Source organism: Vigna unguiculata, chromosome 5, assembly GCF_037176805.1.
Source record: "Vigna unguiculata cultivar grain cowpea cultivar isolate G323 ecotype 2 chromosome 5, ASM3717680v1, whole genome shotgun sequence".
NCBI lineage: Eukaryota > Viridiplantae > Streptophyta > Magnoliopsida > Fabales > Fabaceae > Vigna > Vigna unguiculata.
Genome location: NC_140796.1, coordinates 40,085,210 through 40,100,518, shown reverse-complemented (window position 1 = coordinate 40,100,518; position 15,309 = coordinate 40,085,210). Strand labels below are relative to the sequence as shown.

Sequence of the window (15,309 nt, the reverse complement as noted above, 5' to 3'; positions counted from 1 at the left end):
GTTTGAACAGGGTCAGAGAACAACTTGGGTCGGATGGGGCTAGAGACTTTGCTTTTGGTGATGATGACATACTGAGGTTCCAGGGCAGAGTATGTATACTTGATGATGCCGAGGTAAAACGGTTGATCCTTGAGGAGGGGCATAAGAGTCGTCTTAGTCTACATCTTGGCATGACTAAGATGTACCAGGATCTCAAGGAAAACTTCTGGTGGCAAGGAATGAAGAAAGATGTGGCACAATTTGTATTCGCCTGTCTGATGTGTCAGAAGGCGAAAGTGAAGCACCAGAGACCGGGTGGGATCTTACGACCCTTGGAGATTCTAGTGTGGAAATGGGACAGCATCTCAATGGACTTTGTGACCCATTTGCCATGAACTTATAGAGGGCATGACACCATCTGGGTGATAGTGGATCGATTGACCAAGAGTGCTCACTTCTTGGCGATGAACTTGAGGATGTCAATGGCCAAGTTGGCCCAGTTGTACATTAAGGAGATAGTAAGGCTTCATGGGGTGCCTTCGAGCATAATTTCCGACAGAGACCCGCGAATCACGTCTCGATTTTGGCAGATGCTACAGAGTGCTATGGGTAGCAAGCTCACCATGAGTTCAGCTTATCACCCTCAGACCGATTGCCAGTCTGAGAGGACAATTCAGTCATTAGAGGATTTGTTGAGAACATGCATATTAGACCATTTGGGTGCTTGGGATGAGGTATTGCCCTTGATCGAATTTACCTACAACAACAACTTTCATGCGAGCAATTGCATGGCACCGTACGAGGCTCTTTATGGCAGGAGGTGTAGGACTCCCCTCTGTTGGTATCAGGATGGGGAGGTAGCGCTTGTTGGACCAGAGTTATTAGAACAAACTACCGAGAAAGTCAAAATGGTGAGGAACATAATGCAGGCTTCTCAGAGTAGGCAGAAGGCTTATGCTAACCGTAGGAGGAGACCTTTAGTGTTTGCGGCTGGGGATCATGTGTTCTTGAGGGTGACCCAAACCACGGGCGTGGAAAGGGCTCTCCGCTCAATGAAGCTTTCGCCCAAGTTTCTTGGTCCCTACTAGATCACGAGGAAGATTGGGCCGGTGGCTTATGAGATAACTTTACCTCCCTAGTTGACAAATCTCCATCCGGTATTTCACGTATCACAATTGAGGAAATACGTTTTGACTCGTCTCATGTGTTGGAAGCAAAGGATGTGCAGATCAGAGAAGATCTCACTATGGAGGTACCACCTGTGGCGTTAGAAGACAACAAAGTAGAGGAACGCCGAGGAAAATCAATCAGTCTAGTCAAAGTCATCTGGGATCGGAGGACAGGTGACTCTACTTGGGAGTTGGAGGAGGATATGAGGAAATCACACCCACATCTGTTTACCTGGTAAGTTGCCATTTTCGAGGTCGAAAATTTTTGTTCTTGGAGGGAATGTAAGGCCCAATTGTTTCTGCCCTTTTATTTTATAGGTTGTCCAATCTTATGGGCCTAAGGGGGTTGGCCCAATTCGATTTCTGACCTAAAGTACCCAAACCTTAACTTGTGTTCACTTTTCGTAAAAATAGATCCCTCACATTCCTTGAGCTGCTGCTACCGCCTCTATTAGGGTTCCACAGTGTGACCAGTCTCACGTTCAGCTTGACCGTTTTGGCTCACGTAAGTATTCCCAACCCACACTTTTCCATCTCTGGTCATGTTCCTGTGAGTAGTGTTAGAGCTTCGGTATTAAACACCCCCTGTTCACTTTTCCAGCTCCGTAATCTTCTCTTAGGGTTATGGTGTTTCGTTGTTCGGTGTCGAGGTCTTAAGACTAGCTCATTCTAGGTAAGGGAAGCTAGGGATTTTCATTCAAGTCTGTTTCTTACATGTTTTGCCATTGTTTTATGCTTTGTACGGGTATGGTGCCTTTGCAAAATATTAAATGCATGTATGCTACTGTTTGGGGTGTGGTTGGATACTGTGCAGGGTGATTAGTGACGAGACCTGACGATCTCGCCCAGGCAACCAGGCCTCGCCCAAGCGAGACTTGCAGAGACAGACCCATACTCGAGCTCGAGCTCTCGCTCAAGCGGAGAGCTTTCGTTTGAGCGAGACACCATCTCGCTCAAGTGAGAGAGGCTCGGCTAAGCGAGGACGCGTGGGGGTTTGAGGTTTGTTGCTGTAGGCGTAGCTCAAGCGAGGAAGCCTTTCTTTTGGGCGAGGGACATGCTCGCCAAGCGAGTAGCGACTCGCTTAAACGAGAATCCGCGAGCCTCACATGGTTTCCTTAATGACAGTCTCGCCTAAGCGAGACCCTGTGGCTTGAGCGAGACTGACACATGATTTCTTTATACAACTGTACCTTTTATGTTGTTGGGGCCTTAATGGTATGTTTGGCTTATTATGCTTTACCTTGGGTATGAATTGTATGAATTGAGTGACCTTGTATGAGTGAGAGGGAATTATGATTCACGAGTTTTAATATGAGGTGATTCATGGAATTTGAAACGATGGATTTGGTATGGCTTTGACATGAGATATGAGGGAATGTGGATCAATGAATGTGGCATGGTGCTGGTATGAAATACACTCCTACATTTGTAATTTGTGAAGGATGAGTGGGATGGATTCAATATGAAATACAAGTGAGAATGAAATTGTGAAGGTTGTCATGATATATATATATATATATATATATACATATACATATATATATATATATATATATATATATATATATATATATATATATGTATGTATGTATATACCTGTGCATGTTAAAAAGTATTGGTTTGGTGATGATTGGTCCGTGTCAGTGTGTAATTCCTTGGAGCCTCTAGATGAGACTTTTAGGGTCGCGCTTCAGTGGTCGGGACGTATTTCCATGGCCCCTGTTAGTGGGTGTTTATGGTAGTGCCCCATCTATATGGTTTGGTAAGGATTCAAGGTAAGGTTGCATCCTGACACTCTAAGGAGTCAATTAGTCTCACTTAGAGCGGACTAACTCTTGTGGTGAGAGTAGTAGGAGGCCTGAAACTCATTAAGGGCTAACCTTGTGTGTGAGGGAATTGATTCATTGTAACACTTGTAACACATAGCTCGGGGGTGAGCAGCTCGGGAGTGAACAGAGGTATCCACCACAAGTGCAAGCATCCGCTGAATCCGACCAGATTGTATGTATCCAGATGAGTCGAGTCGAGTCTTAGTGTATTGGTTTAAGAGTCATAGCATGTTTGAGTGTTTTGTGTATTGATGACTGTGAAAGCGTATTAGATTGCTTGATGAAATTATTTTATGCTCTAGCTTACCCTACTTTTATTGTTGTGTGTTCTGTTGTGATACTCTCTTTTGCGATGATCATCAACTTGTTGATGTGAGCAGATGCGAGGAACACTCATGGTCAACAGGGAGGTGATGGTTCCATTGCTTAGTCTTTGGATTGGCTTTTGTCTTTGGGCTTTTCATTTAGGACTAAGGCTCATAAATTGTTTTCTCTTTAGATTGGTTTAAGTCTTTATCACTCTCTTGCTTTACTTGGTACTTGGCATCATGGTGTGCCGCTTTTATTCGTCCTTTAAGTTTGGGATATTTGTATGAGTGACGTCATACTCTTTTATTCTCGCTTCTTATATTATTCAGCGTGACATGTCCTTTATTTAGCTTTATTAAATAAATTGGGTGTTACATGTAGTTAGTTTAAAATTAGAGAAAATACTTCTTCATTGTTTTTAAAATTAGAAGAAAATTCTTCATTATTTTTTAAATGAAAAGGAAAATTCTTAATTATTTTTAAAATTAGAAGGAAAGTTCTTTATTATTTTTAAAATTAGAGGAAAATTCTATATTATTTTTTAAATGATAAGGAAAATTCTTAATTATTTTTAAAATTAGAAGGAAAGTTTTCATTACTTTTAAACTTAGTAGGAAAATTCTTCATTATTTAAAAATCAACTCTAAACCTATCTTTTACAAGTAGCAAACATCAAACATAAATCTAATAATTTTTTTCCAATAATATAATTATGGATGGTTTAAAAATAATGAAAGATATATTTAGTGCAAATTTAAATTTTAATAAAAATAAAAACTTCAGTATAACATTTATATAAAGATTAAATTTGGTCAATTTGGAGAGGGACAAAATTGAGACTGATTTGAACAAAAATAACGAAAATTAGGACTTAATTGAACAAAATTAACGAAATTAGGACCGAATTGAATATAAGTCACGGGATAGTCGTGACACGTGACAATGACACTAACTTGACACGTGGCACTGACACTGGCTTGACACGTGGTACTAACACTACCACATGTCACAATGTTAACTTGACATATGAACAACTTTTTTAAAATTATAAAAAACATCAAAAAGAAACTTTAAAAATATTAAAAAACCCAAGAAGTGATACATGATAATTATTGTTCACCATCCCTAAGTGATTTAAATAACATCTGTAGAAAGGATCAAATTGACCACAATTTACAAAAAATTATGATCATTTTAAAAGATGAGGATCAAACGGAATAAAGTTTACGAAAATTGGGATTTTAAGCCTGAAGAGGATTAGAAGCTTTCATTTATTTAAAAAGTATTACAACATAATAATTAAAATTTTATTACAGTAATAAAATAAGTCTTAAGGAGAAAAAATACGACAAACAATTATCTACTTTTTGTTAAAAAATTCGACTAAATACTCTTTGACCTAAAAAAATGGAGAATTTATTACAATTTTAAAAGTGAGCATTTAATAATCATTATGTCATTACTATTATTATATAAACATGACTTCACTGGAGTATATATATATATATATATATATATATATATATATATATATATATATATATATATATATCCCTCAAACAGTCAGTAATCCAATCCAGCAATATTTTTGTTTCTATTAAGCGGAATTTTTAAGCTACGCGGCTTTCGCAATTGGGCCTATTTAGATGCAGGCCCATCACTTTTTTCATCCAAAAACTCTCTCGTTTCTTCTCATCACCCGCTAACTTATCACCAAAACAAGGAGAATTTATTACAATTTTAAAAATGAACATTTAATAATCATTGTCATTACTATTATTATATAACAAATGACTTCACTGGAGAATAATATATATATATATATATATATATATATCCCTCAAATAGTCAGTAATCCAATCAAGCAATATTTTTGTTTTCTATTAAGCGGAATTTTTAAGCTACGCGGCTTTCGAAATTGGGCCTATTTAGATGCAGGCCCATAACTTTTTTCATCCAAAAACTCTCTCGTTTCTTCTCATCACCCGCTAACTTATCACCAAAAAAAACGAAAGAAAAACCCTTGCTTCTTCTCCGATCATCAGTCCCCTCCTCCTCGTTCTTCCATTTTCCGTCCAACAGAGAGAGGGTTCGTAACTTCGAATATTCCTATTTCTGGCCGAATTAGGGTTTGTGTGCCCTTAGCAAAGAAGATTCTTGAACCTGACCATGTTTTTCTTCTTCTTTCTTTCGCAGAGCGACTCGCGAAATAGCGTCATGTCGTGATTTTTCACGATTCCTCTAAACGAAGATCCTGCTCGCTCGTGATCTAACTCGTGGATAGGTAGCACAATCGCCAAGGCGTGACATTCTTCGATTCAGATCGCGGTTGTTACTACCTTGCTTCTAACGATGTTTGGTTCGAACCGTAAGTATTGCCTCCTCTGCGTTAATTCGTAATGTTCTTGCGTGCTTGGTGTTAGGATAATTGTGTGTTTCTGCGAGTGTTGTGGTAGCTTTGGGGAATGATTATTTTATCGTTTATGTTGTTGTTGTTATTATTATTATTATTATTATTGTTCTGTGTTGTATTTGTTGATTGGTGGTAAGTGTGCGTGAAGGGTGGGGGATGGTATTTGTTTGCTTATTGATTACTTTCGTCAACCGTTGATAGTTTGGAGTTATTCTTTCGACAGCTTTTGGGCAGTCTTCGTCGAGCCCTTTCGGCTCTCAATCAGTTTTTGGACAGACCAATTCAAGTACCAATCCATTTGCCCCTAAGCCGTTTGGTAGTACGAGTCCATTTGGTTCGCAAACTGGAAGTTCCATGTTCGGAGGTACTTCAACTGGGGTATTTGGTGCGGCACAACAGTCTTCTCCTTTTGCTTCCAATACAGCTTTTGGGGCTTCATCGTCACCTGCTTTCGGTAGCTCCGTGCCCGCTTTTGGGTCTTCCTCAACTCCTGCTTTTGGTAGCTCATCATCGTCATTTGGTGGTATGAGTGCATGGAATTCTTTTTTCATTTTGTTTACGGGTTGTTTTTGTTGTTTGTTCATTAGATTGTCTTAATTTATTTCTTTCTGAAAGCTGAATATTACATCAAATGTTTTTATCAGGTTGTTCATTGAATTCCTGAGTTCTTTAGTATCATTTAGCTGCTGTCTTCGTTTTTTTTTTCTTCACAATGTTATTGGGACAGTTTTGTGGTTCAATCTGAGAATTGATTTTCTTGGTTTTAGGTTCATCTGTTTTTGGTCAGAAGCCTGCTTTTGGAGGTTTTGGATCTACTCCTACTCAAACAAGTCCATTTGGTGCCACACAGCAATCACAGCCGGGTTTTGGAAGCAGCATATTTGGTTCCTCAACACCTTTTGGAGGATCATCTCAGCCTGCATTTGGTGCTACAAGCACTCCTGCATTTGGTGCTACAAGCACCCCTGCATTTGGTGCAACCAGCACTCCAGCATTTGGTGCTTCAAGCACTCCTGCATTTGGTGCTTCAAGCACTCCAGCATTTGGTGCTTCAAGCACTCCAGCATTTGGTGCAACTAGCACCCCTGCTTTTGGTGCTACAAGCAGCCCTGCATTCGGTGCAACTAGCACGCCTGCATTTGGTTCCACCTCTAGCCCAACTTTTGGTAGCACAGGAGGTGCATTTGGGGTATCAAGTGCTCCCGTATTTGGTGGTGGAGGAGCCTTTGGGGCTTCAAGTAACCCTATGTTTGGTTCATCAAGCACGTCTGCATTTGGTAGTTCAAGCACTCCATTTGGGGCCTCTAGTACTCCTGCTTTTGGGGCCTCTAGTGCGCCTGCATTTAGTTTTGGATCCACTCAGGCTTTTGGTCAGTCTTCTTCAGCATTTGGTAGCAGCAGTCCATTTGGTAGTACTGCATCACCCTTTGGAGGTCAGAGTTCAGCATTTGGTGAGTTCAAGAACCATTAGAATTTTGACTGTTATATTTCTATTTTAAAGATATTAGGAACTATAGTATCTTGTGCAAATGTAGTTGAAAGTAATCTCCAAATATTCTCTTGCAGGGTCTCAAACTCCATCATCGACCTTTGGAAATACTGGTATTGGACAGCCAGGTTTTGGAGGTCAGCAACGGGGTGGAAGTAGAGTAACTAGTTACACGGCAACAATTGAAGCAGATAGTGGTACATCTGGACAGACTGCAAAATTGGAATCCATATCTGCCATGGCTGCTTACAAAGACAAAAGTCATGAGGAACTAAGATGGGAGGACTATCAATTGGGAGACAAAGGTTTTTTCTTTTTTTTAATATTGTAAACATTTTTATTATTCTTCTGGCTTTCATTGCAGATGATGATTTTGACTTAATGAGTTATATAATCTAGGTGGACCACTTCCCTCTGGTCAGTCTACTGGTTTGGCAGGCTTCAGTTCGTCTACAACACAAACAAATGCCTTTTCTCCTTCACCAGTGTTTGGTGGTCAATCATCGGCCAATCCTTTTTCTTCCACAACACCTAATTCTAACCCATTTGCGCCAAAGAGTTCCCCCTTTTCTTCTGGATTTGGAACTTCTGCCGCTCCTGCCTTCAGTTCATCAGCTTTTGGTTCTTCAACATCAGCAGCAGCACCCTCTATTTTTGGCTCATCCCCATCTCCATTTGGAGCTAACTCTTCTTCAACTCCCAGCTTTGGGCAATCTCCATCCCTGTTTAATACTGCTCCTGCTCAGACCTCTTCACCATTTGGCTCAAGTATTTTTGGCAATACACAGTCATCCCCATTATTTAGTTCTGCAGCCCCTCCAATTGCACAGACAGGTTCTGCTTTTGGACAGAATACGTCCCCCTTTGGGCAGACTACACCTTTTAGTCAATCAAGCTTGTTTAATTCACCTTCTTCTGGTCTTGTTGGAAGTATTTTCTCGTCAAGTGCATCACTCACTTCTAATAATCTGACCGGTTTTGGTCAAACAGCGGTACGTAATTTTATTTGCATTTGGTGATCAATAATGTTTTTGCATACAATTTTTTTATTTAAAATCACTGTTCATGAGCCAAGATAAACTGGAGTCATATTTGAGCTTTATACTTTACAAACGTAATGAACATTATTCTAATCCAGTTATGTAAGTATTTTATTAGTATTTCTGTAAATATTGTATATAAATGATGAGTAGTAGTAGTACAAAACAACGATGAAGCGTTATCCATTAGGCACGATTTCCGTATGTGAGATGCCAAATGCTCCAGTGTGTACTGCATTTTGAATTTCTAATACTTTTGTTATTTGAATTTCATACCAGCAGCCATCCATTTCAACACCTTTTCAACCTGCACAACCTGCACAGTTGAGTGGCGCTTTTGGCTTTAGCAACTTTGGCCAGACACAACCTGGTCAGTTTATTATATTATCATATGTTTATACTACTGTTTGTTTGTTTAATGCAATGATTGGAGGATTAATGTTTTGAATGACTGTTTTATTAGGGGGTGCAAGCAGCTTCGGTGGCACTCCAGGCCTATTTGGTCAGAATAATTTTGGACTTCCGTAAGTTATAATTAGTTTAAAGTCTTGTATTTAGTTCAAGTTGTTTTTACCCTTTGGAGGTGACCAACGGGCTGTCTCTTTTGAGTTTTGAAATATAAAGTATCCACAAAATTAATATCACACAAACATTGATGTGTCATGGATCCATGAATGAAATTCTGAAATATACAAGATATATGACCTAAATATCCGGACATGAATTTAAGAAAAAATATTTTGCCCAAATCATTCTCCATTTCATTTTATTTGTCCATTTAGCACATATTAAGAAAACAATAAATTAGTTAGTGAATAGGAAATTCTTGCTGAAATGTTCCTACATTCTTCTCTATTTCATTCTTTTGTGATTGTTGCACAATTAAATTGACAATAATTACATCTTTCTATGACCTCACCCAACGTTACATGTTTTATGAATACATAAGACACTAACAACCTGTTTGGTGGTCGGATATATTAAGATAACTATTTTATCCTGCTGTGATATAATAAGTAAGATAACAATTTTATCCTGTTGTGATCAATTGTTTGGCGCATCAACAGGATTTCCTGATCTTATTCTCTATCTTATCCTATTAGTATAGTGCATTATTTATCTTGAGGGGAAGTTGAGTTAGAAAGTAACAAGATGGGATATTTGCCGTTCCTCTTATTTTCACTCAACTCAACCTTCATTACAACCACTATCATCATAATTATCTTTGTTGCCACTGTTCTTGTTGGCCTTGTTGTCCTTGTCATCACCACAACTCTCACCATTACTTTCATTGTTGTTGCCTCTACCACTTCATGTACATTGTCTTCACCATCATCATTATCATCATCTTTGTCACAACCACCACCACCATCATGTGCCAGTTCCACCAATTTTGTTAATGTTAAAACTTATGTTACAACTTCTACCATTTCCTCCACCATTCTTATAATCATTATATTTCTTGTCATCAGTATTTCTATTTTCTCCATCACCATGTCATCTCCATCATAACTATACACTGTCACCATCACCATACCTGCCCAAGTCGCCATAACAAATGTCACCATTTTCTCTATTGTTCTTACCATTGCCATGCCACTATCATCTTGTTTTGACTTTTTGTTGTTGTGACCTCATTATCGTTACCACCACCATCATCATTGTTACCATCTTATTATTATAATTGTCATCACTATACCATCATTTTCACCATCATCATACCACCATTAAGACAATATTATTATCCAACTTTTACCGTGATGCACACCAAATATTAGATATGATTAATGTTTATATTCTTCTTATCCTTGTATCCTATGTATACCATATCCTGACCACGAAAGCAGTCTTAGGAGTTGCTCTCTCAATTAATTGGTTTGTAGCTTGCGATAAATAAGTGGTTGCTTAGCAATATTCTCTTCCACCTAATTGGTTTGTGTCTAGTAATGAAATAGTTTAGATTAGTGAGTTTTTATGAAGGATCACATTGGAATAAAACTGTAATTATTATGTTGAAAGGAGGAAATGACTCAGTTTGAAAAATTATCAAAACCGTAAAGGAAATGACTGTCAGCACAACACCCTTCCAGTTTTGTAACCGTTATCAATTGTTCGTGGTCATTTTGGCTGGAGAAACTTTAACAATTGTGTAAAAGTGTGACAATTTGTGGGCTTAATGGCTGCTCTCTGTTGTTTGTGCTGGCACTAGACAGCCTCTGCTACCTGTGCCTTCACTATACAGTCTGTGCAGCTTGTGCGCTGTGAGTGGGCAAACTCTGTTCTGTAACTTAGTTGAGAGAGAGGTGGAGGTGGTGGCCGATGGGAGAAAGCAGCTAGTTTGCCTCTTTATTTTTGTTTTTTGAGTGGGTGACAGCTAATGATAGAATAAAGCTACTTTTTTCTTTGGTGAGAGGGGATTATGACTGAGAAGCAAAAGTCCTAGGGTTTTCGGGTAAGAAGGGTGTTAGGCCTGGACCCCAAATCAAGTCACTCCTGTCCAAACAGTCCTGCAACTGAGAAGGAAACTTTTACTGTTTTTTTATTAATAGTGTTTTATATTATTATAATCTATAATATTATAGAAAATATAGAAAATTATTGTATATTATACCAATTCAAAATATCTGAGCTCATTAGTTTGCCTCCATCTATTTGAATAATCGGTCTCAATTCGGAAGGAAGAACCGGTAAGAGACATAAAACCATCCATTCTGGTTCTATATTTGTTCGTATAAAATGCTTAGCTAATTCTATACGCCGAACCAAAAAATTCTTTCTTCTTCCAACTTTTCGATCTTCCCATTGTTTTCATTGTCCGGGGATCCCTCTTTTCCTAATTCTTTCCATTCTGTCAACGAATAATCCATAATAATTCTCAAATCTAGATCGGCTAATTGTTCTCGGATATATATCACATTAATACTGATTAGACATAAATATACACAACCAGATGCATTTAAATTGAAAAATGTAATAATTAAATAGAATTTTAAGCTAATAGATAATACTCTAATTGATAAGCAATTGGGAATATGAAGTAAGTTGGATATTTTAGTTAATTCCGATTAATTTGTCTGTATTTTGAAATATTTTTCCTATACCCTTAATAGTATTGGGACTGTCTATTAATCATAGAGAGAGAATAGTGACAACATATGAATAGAGTATTATTTTCTCTAAATCGAGAAATGGACAATTGACATTATTTATTATTTATAGACAACGGTAAAAGGATAATTAATCCAATAGAAAGTTAGAACAAAGTTTTTCTGAGAGAGACAATAAAATGTCAAAACAATGTCTTTTAATTAGGTAGGAGGGAGTAATAAGAAGTAAGAACATTAAATATTATAAAGTATATTTTTAAAAACAAAATAGAATAGCGGCCATTCTACAATCTGCTATCTGGCTATAGCATTTTTTGGCTATAGCATTATAACAAAAATTATAGTAACAAATTTTTCCCTTAATCCTCATGTTGTATTCCCTCTGTTGTGGTCATGCTCCAAGAATTTGCATATTACGTGATTTTATGTTAGAATGTCTTGTAAAGCACCATTAGTCGTATTTTAGTCAAGTATTGGCTCTATGTAAATCGGCACTATAGATTCAAGGACACAAATGGAAAGATAGAATTGCCTGTAACTTTAATCCTCCTGAAATTGTAGGAGCTGTATTTCCCAAATATCTGTTACTAAAGATACTCCTTTTATATGTATCTAGGATTATCGTGTGTATTGTTATTGAAGCCTATTTGTTTTAATATGAAATGTCTTTTGAATGTGTGCGGATATTGTAGTTGGTGTTCTCATTATTTTTTGTTTTTATGTTTGGCAGGTCTTCTACCCAGAATGCTGTGGCTGTACAAGCAGTTCCGAATACAAATCCATTTGGAACACTTCCTGCAATGCCCCAGATGTCAATTGGTCGAGTTGGAACCACTCCTTCAATTCAATATGGAATCTCTAGCATGCCTGTAATATCACTTTCTTGTTTTAACTTTCGATATTTTTTATTTTATGCTAATTTAAGGCTATATTTATTGAATTTTTTGACCATCCAAACTGTGGTCAACAATTGAGTTTTAATGAAAGGTAATGAGTTCAATGTCACCTCATTTCAGGCACTAGACAAGCCTGCTCCTGTTAGAATATCATCTTTATTAACATCTCGGCATCTCTCACAAAGACGAATAAGGCTTCCTGTCAGGAAATATCATTCTAAGAATGATGGTCCTAGGGTTAGTATTTTTAGCTGTTTTTTTCTTTTTCATTCAATCTAGGTGTCTAGTGAGATAATCTTTAATGGAGAGTTGAATATGTTATGTCTTAACTTCTCTACTCTCTTGCAGGTTCCATTCTTTAGTGATGATGAGGATACTACAACGACACCCAAGGCTGATGCTCTGTTCATTCCTAGGGAAAATCCAAGGGCGTTGATCATTAGTCCCATGGAGCAGTGGCCGGCAAAGGCTTCTGAGAAGGCAATAACTTTTAAGGATAGATCCATACCCGGAAATGAGAACGGTAATATCCTTTTTATTGTTTGTATTTAGTGTTCTATCTTTCCCTTAATTGAATTGTAGGAGAGTAGAGAGTATTCGTTCAGTACGTTGATTATAATGTTTTCCGACCATAGATTTGTGTACCAGTGTTTACTATGATGGAATAGAGTATTCAATTTTGTTTTGAAAACCCTATGGATGAATAATGTCTGAATACTACAACTGTAGATAAATCACTTTATAAGCTTGCACAGCAGTATTTTATATATATGTGTGTGTGTTTCCTAAAGCTACTCAGACTTCTTAAATGAACTTATCTAATCTAATTATCTTATTTTTTAGATAGATATGTTTTTTAATTGAAAAACCTTGCCATAAAATGTGCTGACGAAGTGCCCATGTTTTTTTTTCAAATGCCATTTTCAGGGAATATCTCTAAAGAGGCAAGTGTAACACCTCATAGAACCAGCTCACAGGATAAAGATAAAGATAGTACGTACTCCTAATGAATTTGCAGTATTTAATGTATTTATATAATATAACGCTTGTCCCGTTTTTGTGCTTTTTAATTTCTGTGCCATAATTTATGTAAATTATTGCAGAGATTGGTGTAGAAAACGGGGTTGTGAAGGAGCAAGGTCAGCATTCAGCGTCAAAGCCAATGTCGAACGGGAACAATGAAGATCATTCTTCACAAAAGGCAGACATGTACAAGACACTGAGTGGTCACAGAGCTGGCGAGGCTGCTATTGTATATGAGCACGGGGCTGACGTTGAGGCACTAATGCCAAAACTGCGGCGATCTGATTACTATACACTGCCTAGGATACATGAACTGGCGGCGAAGGAAAGAGCCGAACCAGGATTCTGTAGTCATGTGAAAGATTTCGTGGTTGGAAGGCAAGGCTATGGCAGCATCAGATTCTTGGGTGAAACGGATGTAAGAGGGCTTGATTTGGAGTCCCTGATCCAGTTTAACAATAGGGAGGTGATTGTATACATGGATGATTCAAAGAAACCTCCTGTTGGACAAGGTCTGAATAAGCCTGCTGAGGTCACACTACTCAACATCAAATGCTTTGACAAAAAAACTGGACATCAGTACACGGAAGGACCAAAGATTGAGAAATACAAGGAGATGCTCAAGAGAAAGGCTGAGGACCAAGGTGCTGAATTTGTATCATATGATCCCACTAAAGGAGAGTGGAAGATCAGGGTTAACCATTTCAGCGTCTACAAGCTGCTCGAAGAAGATGTAAACACTTGGATAAATCATGAAGATCTCAACTAATGGTTGCTTCAATACACATTTGATAGTTTCAGAGCCTAAGTTCTGCTTTGAAATGTATTTTGCTTTTCCTGTAAATTGTCACTGTGTTGTGGTTAGATGGATATAGCTTGGGCCATCGTTCATTTGCTTCGTATCTTGTTTTACGGTTGGTTGGGGATGTTCAAATGTGGGTTTTCCAGCATCATTTTTTCACGCACTTCAATTTTGATTCCCATACATGTTATGGTTATTTTTAAGTTCTGTTTGTTTTTTTCATCATGGTGAAGTTTCATTTTCATCTCATTTGCTAAGTATTTGGAATCTTTCACGAATGTAATGTTTATTTCAGGACTGGACCTTAGTCAATTTCTTTATAAAGGGTGTTTGAGACAGTGCTTTTTCTAATAAAAAGGTTTATACTATTTTTTGTATCATTTAAGATAACGGAAAAAAGTGTTTTGCTAAGTCCCAAACATTCCTCAAATATTTTTATAGAAATAGCTGATTTTTATATTGGAACATTTGATTTATTCAATAAATTTATGCAAGTAAAAGTTGTGATTATAATTGATTATAAATAATGTTAATAATCAAATGTAATGTATAATTGATTAATTAATATTCTTAATACTATCGACACAAACACATTACTAAAATTTGTTTCAATTTTGAGAATCACTTATTCAAGAAGCATTATTAGAATAGGCAGAAAATTACTTATTTAATTAGGAAATTTATTAAAAATATTTTATTTAAAAAATAATAAATCGGTTCAATATATCACAATTCAATCCATAATACAAGGTAAGATAAAATGTGTAATATATATATATATATATATATATATATATATATATATATATATATATAGATATAGATATCCGTGAATAATTGATTGTTATGTGTATTTAATCGATTATTTAATTACTAATAAGATGGATAAGGGCATAATATCTTAGTCGCAAATGCGTTTATCCGTTAATAATTATTAATTAGTTTTATTTGATTTTCTTTTTAAATTTAAGTGATTAAAATAAAATTATTAATAAAAAACATATTAACCATGAAAGAATTTCATTATTTAATATTTGACTTTATATATATATATATATATATATATATATATATATATATATTATTTAGATATATGATAGTGAAGTTATTTTGTAAAATATTAATTTTTTTAAATTTATGTTTTGGTACAATCATTTAAGTTCATTTTTCAGAAAAATTAAATTATTTATATTAATATTTTATTGAGTAATTTGATTTAAATTTTACTTAAAAATTAATTTTTATCTAAGTTT

At 36.6% G+C, this 15,309-nt stretch overlaps 1 protein-coding gene across 2 annotated transcripts; it reads left to right on the top strand.

The window, feature by feature from the left end:
- The first annotated feature begins 5,218 nt into the window (after window positions 1-5,218).
- Window positions 5,219-14,259, top strand: LOC114183736 (Nucleoporin autopeptidase). 2 transcript variants are annotated; one of them, XM_028070859.2, is made up of 13 exons: window positions 5,219-5,375; window positions 5,483-5,654; window positions 5,923-6,222; window positions 6,467-7,150; window positions 7,266-7,493; window positions 7,588-8,180; window positions 8,511-8,598; window positions 8,692-8,752; window positions 12,066-12,204; window positions 12,352-12,468; window positions 12,580-12,754; window positions 13,159-13,224; window positions 13,335-14,259. In XM_028070859.2, the coding sequence occupies exons 2-13, from the start codon at window positions 5,639-5,641 to the stop codon at window positions 14,021-14,023; spliced, it is 3,156 nt and encodes a 1,051-aa protein (XP_027926660.2). In that variant the 5' UTR covers window positions 5,219-5,375; window positions 5,483-5,638; the 3' UTR covers window positions 14,024-14,259. The 2 variants fall into 2 exon arrangements, with proteins under 2 accessions (XP_027926660.2, XP_027926659.2); XM_028070858.2 differs by having other exon boundaries at window positions 8,508-8,598.
- The last annotated feature ends 1,050 nt before the right edge of the window (window positions 14,260-15,309 follow it).